Here is a 27,688-nt window from a genome sequence, read left to right as displayed (position 1 = left end):
TGGCTAATCCTGTGATAGCTGGATGTGGCTGTACGCTGCTGTGGTGCTGGGTAAAGACCTATACTGTAAGTTTCCCCTAGTTTTAACCACCTTTGGGCGGTGAATAGGTCGTAATTTGGCCAAATCCATTTTTACTCATTTCTCTTTCCTTCGAAGCTGCCCTGTTGGGAGGCAGTACGTATCTTTTAATGCCTAATAACTCACCTGCACATTTTATTCTATCACTGGCATCTATTTTACTCACGAATTAATAAGTCTTGGCATGGATTTAGCGAGGAATTCAACTTGCAACATCAAGCAATCTGGTACAAAAACATGGCGATTTGGGTGTGGTCCATTGCGTAATTTTTGGTTACCATGGTTTTGAAACTGTTCTATAAGGAGACTCATCGGAATTGTAGACTGTGGAGAATTATCAGCATGGAAATTAGGTATATCAGCAAACACTTTAACAAATGGGATGTCAGCAAATGCTTCAGAAAGTTTAGTGGCCAAAACACGAAGAACTACTACCATAAATCAGGAAAATTTTGCCGTAGAAAATTTTGCCGTAGAAAATTTTTGCCTATTAATTTCGATTTAATAAATTTTCATCACTGGCATATTGACCTTGTGTGTTCTAAGGCGTGGTCAGGCAAAAACTGAAAAAAAGTTGCTATGCCTTCAAGTTTCACGATAGCTAGTTTACGAGAAAAGTGATGGCTAAAGTAGCTATTGTGCGTTCTATTGCAAAAACCTTCCCTAAGCGGAATAATTTGCCATGCAGCAAGTATGTTATATACTTTTACCTTTATACCAGCGCTACTCTATCTTTCAGTACGATTCCTTTGTATTAGCATTAAAAAAATTTCCTAGGCATACCCTCAAAATGAATGGCGGATGCATTATTTTGATGATGTAATAAAGTGCCACGCCTTTGCGCGCACATGGTCTATAGTACTACTGGCATAATCAGCAAAATTGTTTGACTAAAAAAAAAAAATAGTAACAATTCGTCGTTTTCATTATCATTGATAGCTACAGCCAGCAACAAATTTTTTTGATGGCGAATTTTTCCTGATTTACGGTAGATACATACTACAAGAAACTTACCTGTTACCTGTAACTATTATAGTAATCAAATTTTAGGGACATGATGTATGCATTTAGCTCAAGTATTATTTCCACACTACACATCTGAATTATAACCTCCAGGTAATACAAACATCTGCTTACAGTCCAAATGATGCCTGTTTTGTGTGTAAGGTGGGTTTGTCGGTTCTCATATAATACACCATCTTTAATTCAGACTATTTACATAGATGTTTCAGTGTTCAATAATCTTCTATCCTGCTAACTGGTTGCTATATATTAGAGCGTTTATCTCATCTACCTGACTGCTTTGTTAGAGTATAGTATAATTGATGTAACTGCATGTTTCAGTCAGTAGAATTGTTGACTGTTCTATTAGCTATACAGTGTTAATGAACCTGCAACACCATAGAGCTTTACAATTTCCTCAGTAATAATTTCTGAGTGCTATACACATAATATTATGTACGCCTAAGAAATTGTGACTACACCCTTTACTACTAATGTTTATCAAGGGCGGCTCTAGGATTTTTGGTGACTGGTTCTGATCAAGAAGGTGCATGAAGACCAAAAAAAGAAGGTAACTGCATGCTGAGAATAACTGCCCTCCACTAACTATATATTAATATCACTGATAAAGTACATAAAAATCCTTATTTATAGCTACAAGCTTGCTACACTGCTGCTCTGAACACTGTGACTGCTTTAATAGAGTGCTTGACTACAATAATATCAATCTGGTTTCTGGAAACCTCAGAAACCCCCCTAGAGCTGCCAGCTTTTCCATTGAATATTTCCGTCCACTTTACATGTTTCCTTAATTCTTCTGTAGCTACATGTTTGCTATCAGATAGGAATGTGTGTGTGTGTGTGTGTGTGTGTGTGTGTGTGTGTGTGTGTGTGTGTGTGTGTGTGTGTGTGTGTGTGTGTGTGTGTGTGTGTGTGTGTGTGTGTGTGTGTGTGTGTGTGTGTGTGTGTGTGTGTGTGTGTGTGTGTGTGTGTGTGTGTGTGTGTGTGTGTGTGTGTGTGTGTGTGTGTGTGTGTGTGTGTGTGTGTGTGTGTGTATTGTGGATATGATGATAATTATACATGATGTTTTGGGTGATCATGAGTCAGCAGTACTAGTAGCCAAACTTAGTTTTTAAGATATATATTTAATAATTGGTACAGTAACTAAAGACTTTCAAGAGCCAAGCAAAGAAATTGAAAGTTGACCGATATTTTGCTGAAGCAGAAGTTTAACATTGCTAATTACTTAAAAGCTTGATGCACCTATGTACGTAGCATCAACAAGTCAACTGATAGAAAACTTAATTACTCAGTGCAACCTCAAGAAGTGTTGTTGCTGTTGGCATACAATATACAATATGAGAATACACAATAGTACATTTTTCCTGTCAATCACAGATGTTAAAATTCCTTTATGTAGCTATATACAGACTTAGGCTGTCAAATTTGTAATAATTAAATTTGATTCACATTTTTTTAAAATGCACGAATATGGGAATTTTGTTTCATTTGGAGATTGAATGTAGCTACGTATATTTATACATCAGAATTTGATTCAGAGATACATTTCATGACACCAATGGATTTACCTTTTCCCACTGCCATTTACAAATAATTGTAGAGCTACTTGACAACGTGTGATATTTCCAGAGTCTCTCAAAATAGAAAAGTTTGTATGGTAGCTATCAGCCATGCAATCATCCCCTTCTCTGTATTAGCCTATAATTATATAATAATCCTGTAAAATCCCAGGGATTTTTACATAAGTGGAAAAATTTTAATTATAGTTATGTTTAGATAGTTGTTAAACTTCAAACTTTAAAATAGTTTGTTTTGCCAGACTGGGTCACATATTATACTCACATGATATACATTAATCTAATCAAAAACAGCCAAGCTGTAAAAAAAGGTGCGGCCCCCCCAAAAGGCCATGGTGAAAAAAGATGTGAAATCCAAGGAGGCGGCCAAGAAATGGCTGTGATGGTAGGTTAATGGTTACATTTTAATAACGACAATTCAAGTGAATTTTGTGCCGCTTGGTCTTGGCACCAAATTCACCTGAATTGTCGTTATTAAAATGTAACCATTAACCTACCATCACAGTCATTTCTTGGCCGCCTCCTTGGATTTCACATCTTTTTTCACCATGGCCTTTTGAGGGGGCCGCACCTTTTTTTACAGCTTGGCTGTTTTTGATTAGATATCACTTCTTTTTGTATTTGTATACTGCAAAGCCGGCCTATGGCTGGCTTTGGGGCTTTTTTAACCCATGTGTTTTTTTTCTTTACCACAGGAAGAAGAAAAGAACTTAAAGAAGATTTGTAATAGTTCAATTATTTTTGATTTTATTAGTAATTATACAAATTATATACATATATTTATTACATGCCCATTATTCCCCACAGGATATTTTTTGCAGCTGATCTCTCTACTGGGTGACTTGAAATGTAGCTGAACTATATACAGGATGGTTTCTTTGTAGCTGAACTCTTTACAAGGTGACCTCTTCTACGTAGCTGTTCTCTCTACAGGGTGATTTGTTTGCACCTAAACTCTCTACATGGTCGTTTCTTTGTAGCTGAACTCTCTACATAATGGTTTCTTTGTAGCTGAACTCTCTACAAGGTGACTTCGTCCAGCTGATCTCTCTACGGGGTGATTTGTTTCTAGCTGAACTCTCTACAGGCGATTTGTTTGCAGCTAAACTCCCTACATGGTGGTTTCTTTGTAGCTGAACTCTCTACAAGGTAACTTCTTCTCTACAGGGTGATTTGTTGTGGTTGAATTCTCTACAAGGTGTTTTGTTTGAGGCTGAACTCTCTACATGGCAGTTTCTTTGTAGCTGAACTCTCTACAGAGTGATTTGTTTGCAGCTGAACTCTCTACATGATGGTTTCTTTGTAACTGAACACTCTACAAGGTGACTTCTTCTCTACAGGGTGATTTGTTGTGGTTGAATTCTCTACAAGGTGTTTTGTTTGAGGCTGAACTCTCTACATGGCAGTTTCTTTGTAGCTGAACTCTCTACAGAGTGATTTGTTTGCAGCTGAACTCTCTACATGATGGTTTCTTTGTAACTGAACACTCTACAAGGTGACTTCTTCTAGCTGATCATTCTACAGGGTGAATTGTTTGTAGCTGAACTATCTACAAGGTAACTTCTTCTAGCTGATCTCTATACAGGGTGATTTGTTTGTAACTGAACTCTCTACATGATGGTTTCTTTGTAGCTGAACTCTCTACAAGGTGACTTCTTCTAGCTGATCCCTCTACAGGAGGATTTATTTGTAGCTGAACTCTCTACAAGGTGACTTCTTCTAGCTGAACTCTCTACAGGTGATTTGTTTGTAGCTAAACTCTCTACATGGTGCTTTCTTTGTAGCTGAACTCTCTACAAGGTGACCTCTTCTAGCTGATTTCTCTACAGGGTGATTTGTTTCTAGCTGAGCTCTCTACAGGTTATTTGTTTGCAACTAAACTCTCTACATCCATGGTGGTTTCTTTGTAACTGAACTCTCTACATGATGGTTTCTTTGTATCTGAACTCTCTACAAGGTGACTTCTTCTAGCTGAACTCTCTACAGGGTGATTTCTTTGTAGCTGAACTCTCCACATGATGGTTTCTTTGTAGCTGAACTCTCTACAAGGTGACTTCTTTTAGCTGATCCCTACAGGGTGATTTGTTTGCAGCTGAACTCTTTAGGTGGTGATTTCTTTGTAGCTGAACTCTCTACAAGGTGACCTCTTCTAACTGATCTCTCTACAGGGTGATTTGTTTCTAGCTGAACTCTCTACAGGTGATTTGTTTGCAGCTAAACTCTCTACATGGTGCTTTCTTTGTAGCTGAACTCTCTACATGATGGTTTCTTTGTAGCTGAACTCTCTACAAGGTGACTTCTTCTAGCTGAACTCTCTACACGGTGATTTCTTTGTAGCTGAACTCTTTAGGTGGTGATTTCTTTGTAGCTGAACTCTTTAGGTGGTGATTTCTTTGTAGCTGAACTCTTTAGGTGGTGATTTCTTTGTAGCTGAACTCTCTCCAAGGTGACCTCTTCTAGCTGATCTCTCTACAGCGTGATTTGTTTCTAGCTTAACTCTCTACATGGTGCTTTCTTTGTAGCTGAACTCTCTACAAGGTAACTTCTTCTAGCTGATCCCTCTACAGGGCGATTTGCTTGTTGTTGAATTCTCTACACAGTAATTTGTTTGAGGCTGAACTCTCTACATGGCAGTTTCTTTGTAGCTGAACTCTCTACGAGGTGACTTTTTCTAGCTGAACTCTATACAGAGTAATTTGTTTGCAGCTGAACTCTCTACATGATGGTTTCTTTGTAGCTGAACTCTCTATAAGGTGACCTCTTCTATAGGTGAACTCTTTACATGGTGTCTAGTTTCTACCTGATCTCTCTACAGGGTGATTTGTTTGCAGCTGAAATCTCTACAGGGTGATTTGCTTGTAGCTGAACTTCTTACATTGTGTCTAATTTCTAGCTGATCTCCACAGTGTGATTTGTTTGTAGCTGATCTCTCTACAAGTTGATTTGTGTGTAGCTGATCTCTCTGCAGGTTGATTTGTTTGTAACTGATCTCTCTACAGGGCAATTTGTTTGTAGCTGAACTCTCTATAAGGTGATTTGATCTCTCTGCAGGTTGATTTGTTTGTAGCTGAACTCTCTAAAGGGTGATTTGCTTGTAGCTGAACTCCTTACATTGTGTCTAGTTCCTAGATGATCTCTCTACAGGGTGATTTGTTTGTAGTTGATCTCTCTGCACACTGATTTGTTTGTAGCTGAACTCTCTACAAGGTGATTTGTTTCTAGCTGATCTCTCTACAAGTTGATTTGTGTGTAGCTGATCTCTCTGCAAGTTGATTTGTTTGTAGTCGATCTCCCTACAGGGTAACTTGTTTGTAGCTGAACTGTCTATAAGGTGGTATGTTTGTAGCTGATCTCTCTGCAGGTTGATTTGTTTTAGCTGAACTCTCTACAGGGTGATTTGTTTCTAGCTTATCTCTCTACAGGTTGATTTGTGTGTAACTGATCTCTCTACAAGCTGATTTGTTTGTAGCTGATCTCTCTGCAGGTTGATTTGTTTCTAGCTGATCTCTCTACAAGTTGATTTGTTTGTTGCTGATCACTCTAAAGATTGATTTGTTTGTAGCTGAACTCTCTTCAAAGTGTTTTGTTTGTAGCTGATCTCTCTACAGGATAATTTGTTTGTAGCTGAACTCTCTGCACAGTGATTTGTGTGTAGCTGAATTCTCTAGAGAGTGATTTAATTGTAGGTGAACTCTCTACAGGTGCATGACTTGTTTATATCTGAACTTTCTTCAGTGTGACTTGTAATGTTCTGAATCTCTACAGTGATATAATTGTAGCTTAGCTCTCCACAGGGTGACTTGCTTCTTGCTGAACTGTCTATAAGATTAACTTTTTGCAGCTGAAGTCCCTACAGATTAACTTGTAATGTAATAGAATTCTATAATGGAGTAAATAAATTAGCTGAATGCTCTATTAGGGTGACTGTTCTATTAGAGTATCTCGATCTCGCATTTGCTACACAGAGTTGGCTTTCGAATCATAACTCAGTGGTTTGTAATCCAATTCTTCTATACTACTGCAAGGACTTTCTATGAAGATTATTCCAGCTATACACCGATTTTCAGCTCATTGCTCTTAGCGGTTTGCCTAGTAGGCGTAAAAACTAATACTTTTTTATTACTAAAAATCGATCGCGTAATTATGACACAGGTTGGGTTTTGTGTCATATCTCCGTGGTCTTAATCTCGATTCTTTTCAAAGCACCAAAAGGCACTCCTACGATGGTTACTCCATCTACATAGCAATTTGCAGCTCATTCCATGAAGCGGTTTACCCTGTAGGCGTGACAACAAATCGATCTTGTTTTACGCGAATAATCGGTCATAACTCCTGAACCATTCATCGGATGTGCACCAAATTTGATAGTAGGATGCGCCTTTGGACTCCCTTTCTGTGTGCCAAATTTCAAGGCGATCGGAGCACGAGTTTGCGTTTTATAGCAATTTTTGCAAGTGTGCGAAAAGACGAAGAAGAAGAAGAAAAAAAAAAAAAAACGAAGAAAAAAAACGAAACTTTGGCCGCTCATATCTCGGAAATGGCTTGAGTGATTTCCTTTAAATTTGGAATGTAGACTCCCCTAGCTGGCGGGCAACTCTGCAGCAAATTTGGTTTCAATCGGATAAGCCATCACCGAGATACAAAAGTGTGAAAATGACGTTTTCTTTCTTCCTGTCAATATACTCACGGTGTGGCGCGCCGGCTTCTTGGGCCGCACGACACACTACCGTGTGTCTTGATTAGATAAAGCCAATTCTTATAGTGCATGCTAGCTAACTCAGTAATTGACCATTAAATGGTATTATGTCATCATTCTGGTTATTTCTTGGCTGCCACCTTAAATATCTTTCACAGCGTGTGTCAGATCACTTGTTGGAAGTTTCACCCTTTGTAGTTTTGGAATACCATGCTTATTATGTAGCTACATTGCATAGTTACACAGAATATCATGTCCAAAATTTATAATTCATTATATAGTTGTCACAAAGTCGCAAAATGCATCAGCTGTTGATCATATGGGCCTTCAAAGCAAGTTAGCATATCTATCAGTAATGAAATTAGAGATCAACAGCAGCTGTGAATTCAACAGAGCAGCTGCGTTGCTTCTCCAGCAGATCAGGTAGTGCCATCAGCATGTTGAGATAACTGTATAGTCTGCTATCTGGAGAGGTTTAAACCTTCCAAATTACTTAACATTTTGATGGCCTACTGTGGAACTACCTCTCAGTGCTACAGCAGCAGCTGCTCTATTGCTTATCTTGAATTCTGTAGCCAAACCTCGCCCAACATAATGGCCATGTTGATCACAGCACAGAGAACTGGGTAGATTATTTACCTTGATAAATTCTAGTACTCAAATAATTCTGAAAGCACTCTGACACACAGGAACTCCTTACGTTTCTGTAGAAAATAAAATACAGTGTGTAGTGCAGATTATAATTTATACTCGGTTATATACTCTTATTTGGAGAGGGTAAATAAATAAGCTGCATCCTTATCAGTTGTGTTTTGACGTGAAATATATAGCCAAATATTACATTGGTCAGCACCAAATTGAATAATCATCTGATGCAACTATCGGTGAACATTGACCAATTATGCGTTTGAATGATGATTCTTGAAACATGCCATTTGCATGAAAATTTTAGGTATGCATATATAATGCATCCAGTGGCTGCACTCGTATTGGCTTGGGTGATTGATCACCCTGTACAGGCTATCAGCCTGATAAGTGTTACATGCCCATGCCATTTTATCACTAGCAACTACTCCTACCAAGCAAGTGTTACTGAACTGTTAAGTAAGTTAAACCTTTTATCTTTATCACAAAGAAGAACTTGTAACCCTTTATAAAAACTGATTCAGAAACTCAACAATGAATAACCCCTCTCCATACCACATGCACAACCTAAGGTCATCATTACTGCTACATGATAGACCCTTATCAAGAATAGACTGTTTATAGTCACTAAGTCTAAGTCCTTGAAATTAGGTTAGGTAATCCTAAGGCTGCAGCACATGTTGTTGTAGACCTTCAGTGCTGGTCACTGTAAAGTGTTAATAATAATAATATGAAACCTCTCTAGTGTTGTTCCTGCTGCATCAGGCGGTAGGCTGTTCCATAACTTTGTTGCTGGTGGGAAGAAGGATGTTCACATAATTTATTTAACTAGCTTGTAGCTACTCATCCTATCTATTGTGCATAATTGTAATTTCCTGTGCCTTATACTTCCTGGTTGAGGCCGAGGCCATGCACATTAATAATAACTATGTATGCAACTTGTGTGCAATTGTATATGCATAGCTATGTAGATTGGAATGAAATAATCTTTTTGGTATGTGATTATGCAAATTGGAACATTTAATTAGTCTTTTTCTTGTTTGTTTCTTTGTGTGTGTTGTACTGTAACTTTATATAGCTTCCTTGCCATGCCTATACTGTGTTTTGTGTACATATGTATACTTACATGTGTCCGAGGTGTAATTGTAATTGTATGTATTTTAGACATCATAATGATGGTTTACTCTCTACCATGTCTTAGCCACGAATAGTGAATTCATTCCCAGCATGGAATGTAGCTACTAGAAAGTAATTTCATTGGGAGTGCAGTTATCCATGAAAGTTAAAGTCCGTTCAATTTCAGTCTGACATGAGCATTTCATAGCAACTTTGTGCTGTCTCTGGTATATGATGTGTTGCATGTGTTGGCAATTTAAAATGTCTCCAATTCCTTTTACAAATCTTTTCTCTACCTGTAGCCGTATACTGCAATAGTCTAGCCATCCCGTGCAAACAGATCCCACGTGCACGTGACTCATGAATTATATTATAATCTTGCTGACTGAGTTGGTGACCTCTCCTTCAGATCTCTATATACGTGTTTCGTGGTTCGTTGTTAGCTGACTACAAAACATGTCCATCACAGCTATAGCTATTTTGCTGACGTTAATACATCATACACGTAGTGAAGTATGTGTGGCAGATGAGAAGTTTCCAGAGTGTAGGTGTATAGATTCAGATGGTAAGGCAGTTGATCTAAGGAGTATTGGAAGCAAGACATCAAAACCACGGTAAGTGAGAGGATGTGTGTTGTGTATTAAATTTGTCGCCACAAAACTGATGAAATGGTTCGTCGTTCCGCATGAAGCGATGGAATGCGGAATGGGAGATCACGTGAGTTAAAGCATTTATTAGAGGCGCGCCTCTAAATTAAGTAGTGTCTATGCTCGTAGCATGCAAGAAGGGTCAAGCAGAGTCTAGAGAATAAAAAAAGAGCAATGTAGCTCTGCTATAAAAATACCTTCCTGGCAACATTTGCCCATCATTATTAAATTCCTTCACCGCAATCGTCACCGCCCGCATCAATTTTTAGCGATTATATATTCCCTATATGTGACCGGGCCTGCAAAAACAGGGAATGTGGGCACAAACTACACCGTGTCACTCTACAGGTCATATCTCAGTGCTGGAACAGAATATTTGTATTTTGTTACTTGCATCATAAAACCAATTAAATTCTTACTAGATGTATTGATACTAGTGTACAGAAAGGGTTTGTTTCTGGGCTTCCAGGAGTCTTTGAGCACATTTATACTTTGTCTGCAATTATGCAAGATGCTCTCACAAACAAGTGTCCCCTTATGATGACATTTCTGGACCTGAAAAATGCATTTGGCTCTGTCCCACATGGCTTGATGTTTAATATGTTGGAAGCTGTCAAAGTTCCCATGTCAGTGGTTCGCTACATTCAATCCTTTTATTCTGTTTTGTCTGTTATTATAACAACTAAAACTTGGGAAACTGAGCCAATTCCATTTCGAAGAGGCGTTTTTCAAGGTGATACTCTATCACCTGTAATGTTTTTACTTGCCTTTAATCCCTTATTAAAGTTAGCTGAATCTTTGAACCACCCACATGGTTATCATATCAAGATTCCGATTGAGGACTCTGAAGCTCTTCCTCCTGTTGATTCCTAGGTGTATGTAAAGTGGACAGAAGCTGGAGAGGAACCACCTGGTTGGTACAAGGCGCGAGTTGGTCAGTACTTTCTAGACAGATCGTGTAAAATTGTTTATGATGACAGTGATGATCAAGTTGTTTCTGAAGTTGTTGCTTTACATACAATAGAGTGGAAACCATGTGCTAAAAGAGCAAGGAACTTTGTCTCCCTTGATGGGAAACCTGCTTTTACCAAAGCCAATGGGAAACCATCAGTTAAATTTGCTGACTCAATGGAACACTCACTCAAAGGATATGCTGACGATGTCACTTTGATCTCCTGTGATATCGATATTCATAAATCAGTTTTACAAACAATTGACCTGAAGGCAGCAGATTTGGACTTGACTTTTAAACCATCTAAATGTATTTCCTTTCTATTTGATGGCTCCAAAGTTGCGCCAATGGGCTTGCCATTATCCAAAGGTACAACTAGACCCATCACAGAAGGCCAAACCAAATTTTTAGGAAAGTTAATTGATGTCTCTTTGAGTGCTACCAAGAAAGCTGCAGGCAAGCGTATGATAAGCCATCTTACTGACCTACTTTCTGCATCTGACTCACTCCCCACCCGTGGTGAGTACAAACTGTGGATTTACCGGAACTATATTCTCTCACTGACACGGTTTCATTTGTGTGTTGATGCTGTCTCCAGGGGGACCATCTCCAAGTTAGAATCTATTGCCACACGGTTTCTGAAGAAATGGCTGAATTTGCCCCGGAGTGCTACACGAGTTATTCTGTACTACCCAGGTGTTTGTTGTCCTAGTATTTCTCATGTCTCCAGGGAGGCAAAACTAAGTTTGCTAGCCTGTGTCAGTGCCTCCTCTGACTTGTGGCTCCAGGAACTTAACCTCCATTTGCGTCTTGGGAATGTTGCTCTACAAATCCAAGACAATGACTATTCCATCCTGTCGATTACTCAAAAACAATTATCTGCCTTCCCATCAGCTCGGTCGTTATATATTAAGGCTAAGCACCAGTTGTCAGATTCCATCAAAGCTCAATGCAAAGACCATTTACAGTCACTAACTGTTCAGTCAAAGTTTGAGAGTTCCGCTGAACTAGAGAGCTCCTGTAAAACTTGGAACAGGCTACTGAAGGGATTCCACCCCGGTCAATTGTCATTCCTCCTTCGTGCAGCATCTGACACTCTACCCACCGCTGTGAATTTACAGAGATGGTCCATCCTATGTGAAGCGAAGTGTTTGCTTTGCGATTCACGGCGCCCAACAACTGCTCATGTTTTAAGTAGCTGCCCTGCAGCATTAAATCAACAGCGGTATACCTACTGTCATGATCAGGTTCTTCGTGTTTTGGCCACTAAACTTTCTGAAGCATTTGCTGACATCCCATTTGTTAAAGTGTTTGCTGATATACCTAATTTCCATGCTGATAATTCTCCACAGTCTACAATTCCGATGAGTCTCCTTATTACATCCTACCGTCCAGACATTGTAATATATAATTCCCAGAGTTCTTCCATCACTCTGTTGGAACTAACATGCCCTCTGGACTCCATCCATCACATCCAGTCTGCTCGCAATAGGAAGCAGAGCAAAACTGAGTATCTGCAGCTGTTGGCTGAATTTGATCGCCTAAATATTGCTAACTATTATGACACCATTGAAATCACGGTACTTGGTCATTTTCAAGTGTCTTCCATCAAGAATTTATCTCGTTTGTTAAACTTTGTTCAAGCTGATATAAGGATTTCGAAGCACATTATTAAGGAATGGTTAGATGCTGCTGCCTCTGCCAGTATCTCTGCCTCTCAGAGAATTTTTCTAGCACGAAACTGTACAGAGTGGTGCACAAATTAGACAGTTTTATTTTTGTAATTACAGTAATTAGTCTTTTTTGTTGTTGTTGTTTTTGCCTTGCCATGCCCACAGTGTAGTCTTCTACTTTTTGTGTTCGCATGCTGTCCGAGGTTTCACATGCCTATTTGTTTTGTTGTACATCTTTTCATCACAATTGTTAATGATGGTTATCTTCTTCAAAATTGCATTGCCATAGCATACTGGTACAAAAAGTTATGAGTGATGAAAGTTTGAAAAAGTAGGCAAAATTCATGTGCCCACATGCCCTATTTTGCAGGCCCGGTCACATATAATCTACGTAATCTATGTTTTTAGGTAGCCGCACCAAATTTAATTAATTGATTATAGATCACGTGAATGCACTATTAATTAATTTCATGATACAATGAGGCACAGAGTGACCAAGTTTTAAGGTAAATACATTAGCTGTGCATATAAAAATAGCAGAAGGGTAGAAATCCATCCACTCTTGCAATTGGTTGACAGGGTGCATGGGTGTACAGCCTTCAAGATTGAAATACTCTAACAGAGCAGTCAGGGACTGAAATAACAAGAGTCATGTGTATAATCAATAATCACCTCCACCTGTATCAGTTTTTGTTCCATTGGGTGACAGGAGACAAGCAATATAATAATGATGGCCTTTTGTAAACCCTTCCATTAAATCATTCACAGAATAAAACTAATTGAGTTACTCTAATAGAGAGGTCAGGTTTTCTTATTTTCTCCTTATGGAGCGGTCAGCAGTCAATGAGGCAGTCATTTTGATCTACTGTATTTTGCTTTTTATCGTTGTAAAACAATTTTCGTATGCAAAACTTGTACGAAAATCAAAGGATGGATCTAGGATTTTTAGAAGGGGGTTTCCAGTGGTAGTAGGACTCAGCTGTGGGGGTCTGGGGCACACACCTCCAGATGCTGACAACGCTTCAATATTATAAAGCTTCAATTTTACAATGCTTGTATTTTCATAAAACTTACTGTTTAAAACCTACTATTTTACAGAATTTCTGATCTGTTGATGCTCACTAGCATTCAATATGTCATGTTTTAACCAATAGTTGTGTATAGTTAGCTATGATAGATTGGTCTACTGAATTTTTATGATTAGCTTCAAGCAGTTAGCTAGCTTTATAGCAAACTAGTCATGATTCTGTTTATCAACTCTTTGCTGCTTCATAACTACTTAGCATTTTTCCTTCATTATCACTATTACCATCACCTTCTATATCCTCTTCTGTTTGCTCTGTATTACTGCTATGTCAATAACAAAAATTAACAGGGGCGGAGAACAGTACTCTAAATTGGTGAAGTCTTTCAAGGTTGTTAGCATACAGGAAGTATCTATGATATAAGAATCATCATTAACAGCACTTTAGTGTGTAAATCACAATATTGCCACAGGAAAATTATGAAGGTTGAATGCTTGAGATTAGATTTGAGAGCAATTTCAGTGGTGCATGTGTACATGAATACAGTATTCCTCAGTGACTGACATTTAAATTACTGTACAAGTGGATATCAATAAATTAAGTACACACATAGATATATCTCTAATTACAGACAGGTTTGGATAAATTGCATCCTAAAAATAAATAAATTGCAGAACTAGCATCTTGTTTAACGCTTCAAGTGAATGTTCTATTAGAGTAGATGACTGTTCTATTTGGGTATCTCGATCCTATACTCTCAAAATACTCGTGATCTTTGAGTTTTACTACAGGAAACTATGATTCATGTGTTATGTCCTATAAGTTTATTGTTGTAGTTAAAGAAGAAGAATCAGTACAATACTAGTTGCCTAAGGCTGGACAGCTGTTCTGAAGTAAGTCCAGCCCCAAAGGGGTTTCTGGAAACTCTAGAAACTCCTCTAAAACTACCCCTGGAAAATTTCTTACACGACAATTTTTACACAAGATCGAACTACTCTAATAGAGCAGTCATTCACGTAAATCATATGAAAATAGTTTTACACAAAAATTTTTATCGTGGAAGTTTTTTTTGCACGAAAATAAAGCAAATTATGGTAGCTACTAACCATAAGTAGACAACAGTACTAGTAGACAAGCAAACTAATTTCTTACAAGCATTGTTAGTCTGTTCTTAATTTCTACAACTCTTGCTCTTTCTTGCATGTCACAAATGAACTGAGCTCTTGTGATTTCCGCTTCTCATTATTCATGTATTTCTGGTCTTAGGTTTAACTACTCCCCTCAATATAATTATGTGGGAAAACCAGTCTTATTGCCTATTTAAAAGTGTTGAGAAATGCTGGTTTTAAGTACTCAGTGTGTTGTAGCTCACCAATGGTTTAAGCTACATTACGTGTACCATTTTTTCACAAGTTTTACACCAATTCATTACCTTCCAGAGCACCTACTGTACAAAGAGCCAACAGCTAGGTTTTTTGCCATTTTAGATAGTTTTTAAACTGAGGTTGACTGTATCAGGCAAGCTCCAAAGGGTGGGGGCCCAGAAGGAGGATAAGAGGCTGTTTTAAAATTTTAAGAGGAAGGCATAGGGATGAATTAGGCTATGTTGTGAACCATTCAGGTCTCAAAACTGAAAGGAAATTACAGCACAGGTCTTTACAGAGCTGCTGTACAGCCACATATAGTCGTCCCCAAGCTGACTAGAACCCCATTAAAGCCCCACACCATATGCACAGATTGCCACTGGGCTTTGAACTAAAGTAGACCACTCAAGTCTAGCTGATTTTTTATTGTGAAATTAGATAGTTTATTCATATAGCTTTATGTTCTTGGTGAAAAATCAAATCTGTTGATGTGGGTGATAGAACCGGTTTTCTCAGACCCAGTCACCTATCGTTAATTATTTTTCTGCAAGATGTAGCCAGGATCTGTGAGCTTGCCTGTGAAACAGCTGCACTGCCAAATAAGCTATTAATCTTCTCAAGCAATGTTAAAGTAGCTAGCTAGTTATGTATGGATAGCTAGTTACTGACACTAGAAAATCTGTTCGTTGAGAGGTACGAGGGTATGACAAAAATAGGATTTTGCCTTATACAGAAGTGACTCTCTCAAAGTTCTGGTACTCACTGATGTGGTAGTGATAATCATTCTAGTTAGACCATGTATTGTAAAGAGGACTGCATGTGTTGATATCTAGCTGAGTGCTGAAAACTAGTCTATGATATGTCCTCTGTCACATGATATACCACAAAACTCAGTCTAGAATAGATGCTTTTCTTTTCTAAAATCCAGGTTCAAACATGCAGGCTTCTGTATACTGTAGATGAACAAAGGCGGCTCCAAAATTGTAATCTAGAGGGTCCAGGGTATGCTTCCCCAGGAAAGTTTTGACATTCTGAGATTGAATCTGGTGACAATTTTCACCAAATATCTTGAAAGCTGACAGTTTTAGAAATTGATTGTTTTAGGTTTGCTTGGTTCTGCCGGCACTGTATCTGGAACTGGTTGAAGACGTAAGAGTGGAGTTATGTGAAGTTTGAAGCACACGTACAACAAACATGAATGTGATTTGGGGTCTGGAGGGAACATGCCCCAGAAAGGAATTTTAGGCTTTAAGCACTCTGAGACAATTTTAAATTGTTGTTACTGTGTTGGTAGAAGTACTTTTAAAGGTGACTGTTCTATTAGGGTAGTTGGCTGCTCTATTAGAGTATTTTGATTTGAGCCTTGTGTAAATTTGCCTGAATATACTTGACCAGTTTCTGGAATCCTCAGAAATTCCCCAGATATGCCCCTGGAGATGAATTTACACCAGCAAAGCTAGTCTAAATGCTTTTTACACATGTAATATTACCTAATTCATGTATGATATTTTAAACATATATTTGTCTAACAGTTTTGACCTGATTACTGGTGGAGATTTCAAGTACTCCTACAACCCTTGTTATTCATTCACTGAAGGTGATGGTGCTTGCTACAAATCTGCTGTAAGTATATATGTGATATCTGCTCTGTATGTTATGCCCATAAACAGATATTGAAAATTTGTATGCAAGATGCATGCTAGTATAAGTATGGCCATGCTATGTAAATCAGACAAACAATATTGTAAAGGATGTGTCCTTCAAAATAACATGATTTTAAATGTGAATCATTAAACATACAGTAATGGCCAAGAAATGACTGCAATTATGTTTATGCCAGTCACTTAATAATAATAATAGCTGCATGAGAAGTCCTGTTTATTAAGTGATGCTCAGAGGAAATTCAGGATCTCAGGCTGTGGCTCTGTGCATTTATGATGCCGCGCAATGAGCTGAACAAACTTGCAAATCAATTGTAATTGCCACTTTTCTAATTCAGTAATTGATAGTTATAGTCTTTTTATAATTTGCTTTGCATGGTTCACTAGTCATAATAATGTTACATTAGGGATGAAAGAAACAAAAGGTAGTGAAACAAGGAAGGTAACCTACACTTGAAGATACATTTAATCCCTATATAATCAGCCTGCTTCATAGTTACAGACATTTCAGAGATATGAAGAGCAGTGTGATGGTACCAGGCTGCCTGAGCAAAATATAAAACAAACTTTGAGGTTTGTACACCATCCTACTTGTATGTACTTGTCAGCTATAAAAGAACAATGTTTTCCAGTGTTATATTTGACTTGCGGAATACATGAACTGTAGCTTAAAGCACCTGTTTTCTTGCTGTACTTGTTAAACTGCTTTTGACATGACTATAATTATTGTACATTTTGAGCACTGAAAAACAAAACCCAACCAGTACATTTTTATGTTTTACCAGGACAAAATCTGGCAGTTTGACAGTACACTAAAATTGTCAGGAGCTTTGAAATTACATAACTTTGCTGTGTTGAATTAGACTCCGTATACAGTTATTTTTTAAGGATTTAAATTTTTGAGCTATTCGAACTACGAAAAGTTAACTCTTCGAATATAAAGCTGCCTTGTGATGAATTCTACAACTAACAGCGTAGATAATTAACATTGCTAATAGGAATATCTTATTGTTCCAAGTAGAAAAATGAATGGATATGTCTTTTCATTCCTGGCCAACAACTTCACTTTCTTAATAACACTGCAACCAGCAGCCAAGCCCATAGCAAATCGATTGTGAAGAGTATTCATTTCCCATTGCTGAAACCAACTTCCTCTAGTGGAGCAGTCTATACTTATTTCTTTATAATATATATAACTCTTATTTAATTTGACTGTACCACTTCATGTAATCACCATGTTCACTTAGACATACACTTTTATTATACAGTAATATGGTAACTGTTATTTATGTACTTGCACATTCAGTGACAAAAATGGTAAAGCCAGTCACATGATTTAAACACAGGATAAAAATACTAGTGTCTTTACTTGGAAAGATTGTGTTCTATTGTGTGATAACAAGTCATTGGCCGTTGATCATTCAATTTTGCCCATTGGTTAGTATATAGTGTATTGAATGATTTTTGCATTGATGCATGATTCTGCTTATTGGGGTGTATAGTTGTTTATTTATTTATTATATTAAAAATTTAATTCAGCATTCTGTTGCAATTTACATACAGGCATGCCAGTACCTCCCAAGTGATAAATCTTACTACTCACTTGGGACACAGCAGAATGCTAAGTTTGAGCATGACGGTTCAAACCTGAAGATTAAGTACACTGGTGGAACTGATGACAGGTATGGAACAGCTTGTATGTATGTCAGCAGGAATTTAATTAGACAAGTGCATTTAAGTCAGTGCATAAATGTAATAGAGTGAGTAATACTCACTGGACTACTGTATATCCAACATTATATTTTATCACAAGTAAATGACTCAGCAACTTGTTTGATTAAAGGCACACTCACTAAAAATCTTCTATGTTTGGTTTAAGTCAAAACCAGCCTTATCTTTCCTTCATGATAACTTGGCAGTAATCAGTAGAAATAGTCAATGTGAAACTACACAAGGGAGATTATCTCCTGCTGAACAAATTCGATCCCTATTTAAGCTATGAAGTATATAAGGCTTAAATTTTCATCCCTTGTTTACAATGGAAAATTCTTGATCTTATGTCATTTCATTGAGTGAAAGCTTGTTGTTGGATTGTTTATGTCATGCAATACACAAAAACAATTCAATTATATTGTTACACTGAGATCTTAAGCCATATTAGTCACATTTTGATGTGCAATCAAAAAATTTAATAATGGTACTGTTATTCATATTGGGGATGATCCATGAAAGTCTACAGGTAGTGATACCTATAGGGCTTTCCTTATCAACAATGTAGCCTTCCAAGCTTGTGTGACTTTTGATGGTAAACAAATATGTAGGTTTCACTGTGCTATCAAAGCTCAAGCTTTATTATGCATCTCTCTAGTACGATTGTTGTTAAGACTTACTTGACTTGGGCAATAGCCTTGTGTGTATAGCCTAAATATCTACAGTAACGGCACCATGAATAGCATTACTCAACCCTGTACATTGAAAGGATCCATACATATACAATTAAATGTAATAGAAACAACTAAGCAGTGAATGTAAAGCACTGCACAGTTAGCATTCTCAACCATATACCCACAAACCCACTCCATGCAAGTCACCATGACTGGTATGACTTGTGCATAAACACTTGTCTGTATCACATGACTCTTTACTAAAAAAAATATCGTGGTGTATGTAATATGCTCAACTCCATGATGCAACTTATATATATTAACTTACTGTATAAGAGGGAGGTGCATTTTTCCACTTCAGTGGACTTATAAGTACTCTGTACTCCCTGTAAATTCCTATAACAATTAATTACTATCTCTGATATAACAGTCTGAAACAAGCTGGAGTAGTGCATGATATTAAATCACAGTAAACAATAAGAAGTGTTATATCCCCACTCTGCTCAAGATACCTAATGGAAATGCACAGTAGGGATATAACACTTCTTATTGTTTTACTGTGATTTAATACCATGGATTACTCCAACTTGTTTCAGTACTTTTTATCCAGTGTTGGGCAGTTACTTTGTAAAAGTAACTAGTTACATATTACATATTACTTGCAACTGAACTATTTAGTTTCAGTTACATATTACTCATAAAATAAAGTAACTATAATAATATTACATATTATATTACTTTGTGTCTACAGCCTTAAGCTGTCAGGTGTGAAACTACCACTTTATCACGTGACATGATTGTGTTGTTGGACAATGTGTAAATCTTGGTTATAAGTAAGGAGCTAGTGAATAAGCTTCATTCAGTAGGCTTCGTTACTTCGTTATGGCTAGGCGTTACTCAGAGGATAACTACGAGATTAGTAACTTTGTTACTTGTAGTAATAATATTAGATTCGTTACAGTAACTATATTACTTAGGTAACAAGTTACATTTGTAGGTAAAGTAGCTTGAGTTATATTACATGTTTTTATAGCGTATTTCGTTATATTACTTAGTTACTACAAAAGTAATAATATTACATAACGCGTTACTCCCAACACTGTTTTTATCAATGTGCTATGGTCCCTACCCTAGTTGAAAATTCCAGATTTTTTGGTGTACTTTAATAAGTGAATTTGGAATTATAATCTGCATTGGTATCTACAATAATAATGAACAGAATTGCTGATACATAATTCATGTTTCTATATGACACAACATCTTATTTCTGGTGTTTCATTTTCTAAAGGATTGCTGAGGTTAAACTGGTTTGCAACAAAACTGCTCATCATCCTGAACTGAAGTTTGATGAAGAAAAACCATCGAAAACTTATGTGAGTCCTTAATACTAGAAGTTTATATTATTTTTTGTTACTTTGATGAGATTTTTTAGTGCATTATCAAAATTAAGAGTAATTCAATGCGGTTCCAGCATGGGACATTCAGGGCAAATGACTCCTCCCCCCTTCCGCCCTTTTCATTTTTGAAAAGTTATATCACTTTGATATGCCAAAATCAGCATTTTTGACAAATCAGATTTTTTCACTAGTATCTCCTTCCTTTTCTGTAAAACCAAACTCACACTATCATCCAGCACCAAAGCACCTCTAAAATTATATATTGTTTGGCAGGTGTTCAACCATTAATTGCTTTTGCATTAGTTTTAATGCTTCACAATTTTCTACAATGACTTAAATGGTAAAATTCAACACAACTGACCGGAGATAATTTGGCAATATTTGCTGTTATGTGTATGAAATCAACTATAACAGACTGTAATTGTGACCGGGCCTGCGAAAACAGGGTATGTGGGCACAAACTACACCCTGTCACTTTACAGGTCATATCTCAGTATTGGAATAGAATATCTGCATTCTGTAACTTGTACCATAAAGCCAATTAAATGCTCACCAAGAGTTGAAAAGTGCACTGTAATAGCATAATGTTACAAAACGTTATGAGTGATGAAAATGTGAAAAAGTAGGCAAAAATCATGTGCCCACATGTCCTATTTTCGCAGGCCCAGTCACAATTACTAGTTGTTCCCTTAACTTGTTTGTACCCTTCCCCTTGCCAACTCCTGGATCTACCCCTATAATTACTGTAATTATAATAGTTATATATTTGACATAAATGTCTATACTAGTCTGTTACATATTTTGTCAATTGACCTCATCCTGTTTAATTTACTGCTTTGGCAGTTACATTCATTGTTTGACATTAAATTGGATTAGAACAAAAACATATTATACATAATCAAATCATCTGCAAGTAACCAACCATTCTTCACAAGGTGAATAATTTTCACTATGGAGAATTACACTAGTATAGGTAACTGAAGCTATAGTTGTACACAAAGCCAACAAGCATCTTATTGCCTTAAAAGGTGTGGCTTACAGCTGTTGTACCAAAGCGAAGTATTCTGTCAGCTGCACGCAATGTGTTATTTTCCAGCTTGTTACAGACATATTCTGGCTAATGCTAGAATAACACATTTAATTGCCAAAATGACATGAACTCATTTTTCATCTTGACAAATCCCACTGAGCAAAAACCTGACTTTTGTTTGGATAATTCTGTTTTGAGATAAATGCCACCAAAATACATTGGGTAAAACGTGTGCTATGTACTATGATGAATGTCCCAGTTCACAGTAACTAGAATGACACAAGTCCCAACTCTGTAGCCCATTGCACTCGAGACTTGTGATCAATTAATAAGTGCCTGTAATATCTTTCTGGCACTGTACAAATCAATCATTTTGCTCTTCTTGGTTTTGTGTCTCTATAACTCTGAAGCACTTAGCAGATAAGGCTGTAACTTTAACAGCCCATTGGTATTTCCTTCCTGACAATAAAATGTCTTAAAATGAATTTCGAGAAAAATTAAACAAGTAAGGTGGGACACATTTGTTACTAAAATAAGCTATGGAAACAGGATTAATTCAGTTACCATAACTTGTATTAAACCTTCCTACTCAGCATTTTGAAGTTACAGTGTATATACTAGTTCAGATAGGTAGCTAAAGCAGTCCTTAGAGATATTCAGTGTTTCATAAGAACATTCATGCATTTTGTTGCAGAAATTCACAATGACAAGCAAGTGTAACTGCCCTGGATTGTGTTCTGGCTCAAGTGGTAGTAGTAATCACAAAAGCAGTGCAGATCCTGGGATAGTGGGAATTGTTGTACTATCAGTGTAAGTACTACATGTAGTATCATACACTACGATAGTAGTGTATAGTAGGGACCACAAAGGAGTAGGCATGGCCCACAAAATAACATCACCCAAAAAACAGCCTCAATTTTCCCAGACGATGATGAGGCAGTATTGGTTAGGTAAAACCAAGCCCAAACAAGCTTTCAGATTGACCCGAAACGCTTTCAACAAGTTGCTATGGGATTTAACAGAATTTTCTACTGACTGAATGAGTAACTGACTGATGCCTTCAGACAAGCGTAACTCGAGAACGGCTAAGGCTACAGGCTTGGTTGTTTCACTGTTTGACATCGCTTCAGCCCGACAGGTGCCTTTTGGCATACCGCTATACATACAATACATTCTTCATGGACTTACCGGTGTCCTCCTTTGTGTCCCATTCACAGCGAAAAGTGTCAATTTGGCGATAGCATGTGATGGCTTCCCTTTGTAACGGAAATCGTCCGTATTTGTCATAGTGGCTACTTTGAAAGTAGAGGTGCTTTTAAAACAGTTCTTGATTTGTATTGCTGTGTAACGACGGGTTGAACATAGCTGACAACAAAGCGTAATGGATACTTCTCTTTTCAGACAATAATTGATATAACTGGGGCACATGGCACCATTTCTTTCTTTTGGTATACATGGATTGCAGTGGTGCTTTTTGAACAGCTCTTGATTCGAAATGCTGCGACAACAAAGAGCAATGGATACTTCCCTTTTCAGATGATAATTGGGGTGTGTGGTGCCATTTCAGATGCGGTATGCATGGGTTCACCAGTCATAATAATTAATTTACAAAAAAGTTAACAAACAAGTACACAGAAACATTTGGAATTTTCAACTAGAGTAGGGACCATAACACATTGATAAAAAGTACTGAAACAAGCTGTATTGCATGATATTAAATCACAATAAAACAATGAGAAGTGTTATATCCCTACTGTGCTCAAGATACCATAATGGAAATGCACAGTAGGGATATAACACTTCTTATTGTTTTACTGTGATTTAATAGCGTGCACTACTCCAGCTTGTTTCAGTACTTTTTATCGATGTGTTATGGTTCCTACTCTAGTTGAAAATTCCAAATTTTTCTGTGTACTTGTAATAATACACATGTATATAATAGTATGTTTATTGTTTTTAGCATCCTTATTCTGAAGATAAATGTCCGGTTTTGGTGTATGTATTTTAGGTTTATTCCCATATGAACAATTCTGCTGTAAAGGGTTTAGTTACTTTAAAAAATTGAAAATCTGAAATCGGTTAATACAATATGCTATAGTGGTCACCTCTTCACAAATGACAATCCAGAATCAGACCTGGAATCACACCCTTTAATGTCATTCAAGAGCAGCAGTAATATCAAGCAGTCACTCTAATACCCAGGTTCATATTTGTGTATCATAGCTTCATATCTGTATCATAGATACGTAGGCTAAATAAAATAGGTGAATTATTAATATGAAAATTAAGAAGGGACCAGATCTGAGAATAGAGGTAGTGAACAAGTAACATGAATGATGATATAATACAAGATACAGTATATAGTTATAGGTGGAGAAAAATCTGTTTAATTTTTAATGCAGTATTAATAGCATTAAAATATGATAACATGCCAACGTAGGAGGGATATTTCCACATATCTGTGTTTTGATATGCCATCATCATTGTTTTATTGATTGGGTTTCTTAATATTTAAGTGACCACAATAATGAGATAGCTATACCTAACCTCTTTTATAAGAACACCTCACTACGTATGTAGTGGCATGTTGTGTAGGTCCTAAGTGGTGCACTTCCAAGTCTATTTTGCTTTTTTCCACCTACAATGTAATTTTCTTTCCAGCAATTCTTTCACCTACGTATATTTTGCTCAAGATTAATCATTAATTGATCATTTCTAAGTGCAAATTCACCTTAAAGTGACTGTTCTATTAAAGTATCTCAATCTGCACTTGCTCTTACCATTATATTTCTATAGCAAGAAGCTAGCTAATATTGCAAACATGTGTCTTTATTCATGATTTCATATAAACTTGAGACCATATTTTTGGTCTCAGAGTTACCACACTTAACAAGGTTATATATCAGCTCCTCCTTGATGACATGGTCACTACGATTAGGTGGTATCATATGAAGTACAGTTCAGCTATTTTGGGACTTCTCCATGAGGTCATTATAATGAAATGGTCTTTTCACAGTGGTGATAATTGCCATTAAAGTTCCAGTTGTCAATATACTTAGCCTTGGAAAGTTATATGCAAAACTGTGAGTAATTGAAAGTAGTTAATTCATAATAATTATAGTATAGGATTTGGTGATCAGAAAGTGACTATGCAATTGATAATACAATTCAATTGTTTTGCATCAAATTGGCATAAAAGTGTACATGGCATTGGTGCGTAATACATTTTTGTATGTTTATTCTGCTATCAACAGGTTAGTTGTTGCAATAATTGTCTACTTTGTGGCTGGTATGATAATTATGAGAGTAAAGTATGAAAAGTCTGGATCGGATATTATTCCTAACAAGACATTCTGGACTACTTTACCTTTTCTTGTGAAGGTGAAGAACATTGTGTGATGATACTAAACTACATTATTAATACATTACTTTGTTTTGAAGTTGTAAGCTTAATTGCAACATTTACACTTTAAAGTACAGAAGCCAGACTTGGGTACTATCACCCATCATGATTCATGGTTAGTTAGTGAAATGGTATGCATAAAATGTTTGATCTTTGGAGTGGTTCTCTAAAGTGGTTGGAGACTTCTAATGAGGTTGCAGATAGGCATCTGCACATCTCTAGTTGAGGGAATCAGCATACAGCTAAGGCCTGTGTCAAATATACCAGTAGAATAAAAAGTATAATACACTAGAGTGCTATGCCAGCATAATGCTAGCATATTAGGTAGATTTTTCAAACTATAGAGCTTGATTCTATGAAATTGATTGATACTCTCTAATAGAACAGTCCCTTTGTAGTGAAATGCTTTCATAGAGCATTCACTGATTAAAATGTTTCAACTTCTACAATTATATTCCTAGGAGCACAATGCTAGCTAGCATAATGAAGAGCAAAATAGGTAAAAATTTTGGGAATTTCCTGAAAGCATTTTGGACAAACTTTTAAGCATATTTGACTCAGGCCTAACTACAGTACACCTCACTAGTGTTCACTGTGAGTGAGCCTCTAAGTAAGGCTTTACTATGTTAGTATATAGTCGTGCCTTATGAAAAGGGGAATTTTTATTTTTGGTTTGATTTTAAGTCTGCATGATTCCTCAAAACTGTAGTTTCTAGTGTAATCAATTTATTTTGTAAGAAACTGTCAGCTTTTGAAGGAAATTGCAGCTATAATATTAATAAAAATTTCTGCCGAGGATATATGGCTTTAAAAGCTGCATACCTTAGGATGCTGCAAATGCTCAGCAATGACTCCAATATGCACACTTGATGCTTTTCAGAAGCCCGAGTTATTAACGTTATGTCTAGTCTGACCAATACTCTCAAGGTCACAGCTCTTACTTACCTACAGTATAAAATGTTCAGCTTTCAGAAGTTATGCAAATGATGATGTTTAAGCTGTTTAGTTCAGGAAATTTCAACAAGTAGTGTACCCAACTCATGTTAGTGTAACTGTTCTGACTTCATAGCAGGTTAGGTGTGTAAAATGGTCAACTTATTCAGCTATACACACATATAGAGGGACAGTAAACAGTGTACATTGAAACCTGTACCTTGGGACCAACCAAAAGTGTTCTGATTTTCCAGATTAGTTTACATGCTAAGGGATACTTTGCTACCATTACTAAGTGTCTAGATAACACAAGTGTCCTCATTTTTAAGTGTCTTGCATGATTTAAAGTAGGTTCCAGTGTATTAGTAAAGTTTGAATTTATATGAATTTAAACGAGTTAATTGACAAATGGGTTGCTGACACTCCTGCTGGGTACTTAGTGTATTAGTATGCTACTTGCCACTGCAAAGAATGGTGCACACATATAACCAGTTGATTAATTTGGTCTGTGGGCCAAGTTGTTAGTATTATTTAGTCACCACAACTGACTTGCTTGACTCTTGTCCTTTTGACCATGGTGTTAGACATCATTCGTTTGGGCCCAGAAAAGGTTGTGCCAAGATCGAGTTCATAATATTATAAGGGTTTTCCTATAATATTATGAACCGTTGGTTGTACGTATAGTTAAGGCTCCTATACCTCTACTCCCATACAGGCCGGGGGTGTGATAGTACAGGGTTCATTTGCTCAATTTTAAAGCTGAAAATCTTGTGCAACATATTTGTTGTAGAGTTCCCAAAGCCTTAGACTTAGTGCAGGCATGATTATATTATGCTCAAGTTGAAAGTTACATAACACAGAGAACTCTACACTTACCATAGAACTGCTTGCACTATTGGTGGTCTGCCATACTTGCAGTTTTTAAACAATTATGCTATAAATAAACTGTTTTCTATTATTTTTTTAGGATGGAGTTGTGTTTACATTTACTCCTTGTCGGAGGTGTGCAGGACATGACAAGCAAGGTTACTCCACTATGAACAAGTCATGATAGCTACCTAATATTATTATGCTGCAGCCTGCAGTAGCTCACCAGTTGTAACCACTTATTTATAGATTATGTGTATGTGCATCTCCGTGTGCACTTGTTTTAAATGCATGCATGCATATGTAGCTACTGTAAATCCATATGTGACTGGATTTGCGAAAAGGGGTCTTCCACACACATCCAATTTACCAACGTTGACAATCCATGACTTCAGACTGGAACAAGCTAATGACTTGAAATGTGGTGAGTAGTGAGTACCAACATAGTGTAATGGATGGAGAAACTTTCACACTTATATGTAACTTGAACACTGAGTTATCCCTTTTTGCAAATCCGGTCACATATACATTTTCATAAAGTATAGCTGCATATATATATATATATATATATATGTTTATAGTTTGACGTGTGCACATAATATTCATGCAGTGTGGCACTGAAGTGAAGTGAGAAATGCTAATATAAAATAAAGCTGTACTGTTGTGTACAAAGCTTATAGCTGAGGACGAGAGGCTGGTAGCTACACTTCATTTAAGAATAATTATGTTGTATTTGTGATAAAGGTCTGCAAGCCATATGGATATCAATCAGAGATAAGTGACTCTGGAATGCAGGAAAACTAATCTGTATTGTTTGCCTGCACTTGACGCACATGATCAAAGTCTATAATTGTTGGAGTATGGGTCAAATACAGTTGTAGTGCATTGGTTGATGATAATAGTCACTCCCCAGACTTGAGAGTTTATAGGGTTCTGTGGGCACAACCAAAATTAAAGTTACTAATTTTACTGATGATCTTCTTGTCTGTTTTATCCGAAACTTGCACACAACCATACAACTATATGGCATGAACAAGTCAACTGATATGTTGCTGTTGGTGTCTCTAATATGCAATACTAGTACTGATGTGACTAATGTGATAACTATAGATCTGAGGTGTTGGGTGTCTTCTATTTCTTGCTCATTAACATGTTGGTAGCTAGTGGAAAAGGTCATTTAGTTTATCAATAACCTGGTGTATCACCAATGTGCATGA

At 37.0% G+C, this 27,688-nt stretch overlaps 1 protein-coding gene across 2 annotated transcripts; it reads left to right on the top strand.

Annotated features, from left to right (window-relative positions):
• Positions 1 to 9,530: 9,530 nt before the first annotated feature.
• On the top strand, positions 9,531 to 26,975 carry LOC136258540 (uncharacterized). 2 transcript variants are annotated; one of them, XM_066051854.1, is made up of 7 exons: positions 9,531 to 9,749; positions 16,329 to 16,419; positions 18,021 to 18,139; positions 20,130 to 20,214; positions 21,963 to 22,078; positions 24,523 to 24,649; positions 26,572 to 26,974. In XM_066051854.1, the coding sequence occupies exons 1-7, from the start codon at positions 9,592 to 9,594 to the stop codon at positions 26,653 to 26,655; spliced, it is 780 nt and encodes a 259-aa protein (XP_065907926.1). In that variant the 5' UTR covers positions 9,531 to 9,591; the 3' UTR covers positions 26,656 to 26,974. The 2 variants fall into 2 exon arrangements, with proteins under 2 accessions (XP_065907926.1, XP_065907927.1); XM_066051855.1 differs by lacking the exon at positions 24,523 to 24,649 and having other exon boundaries at positions 26,572 to 26,975.
• Positions 26,976 to 27,688: the final 713 nt, after the last annotated feature.

The sequence above is a fragment of the Dysidea avara genome, chromosome 6 (assembly GCF_963678975.1).
Source record: "Dysidea avara chromosome 6, odDysAvar1.4, whole genome shotgun sequence".
In the NCBI taxonomy this organism is placed as follows: domain Eukaryota; kingdom Metazoa; phylum Porifera; class Demospongiae; order Dictyoceratida; family Dysideidae; genus Dysidea; species Dysidea avara.
Note: the sequence above shows the minus strand (reverse complement) of the source record. Positions and strands in the feature narration are given on the sequence as shown.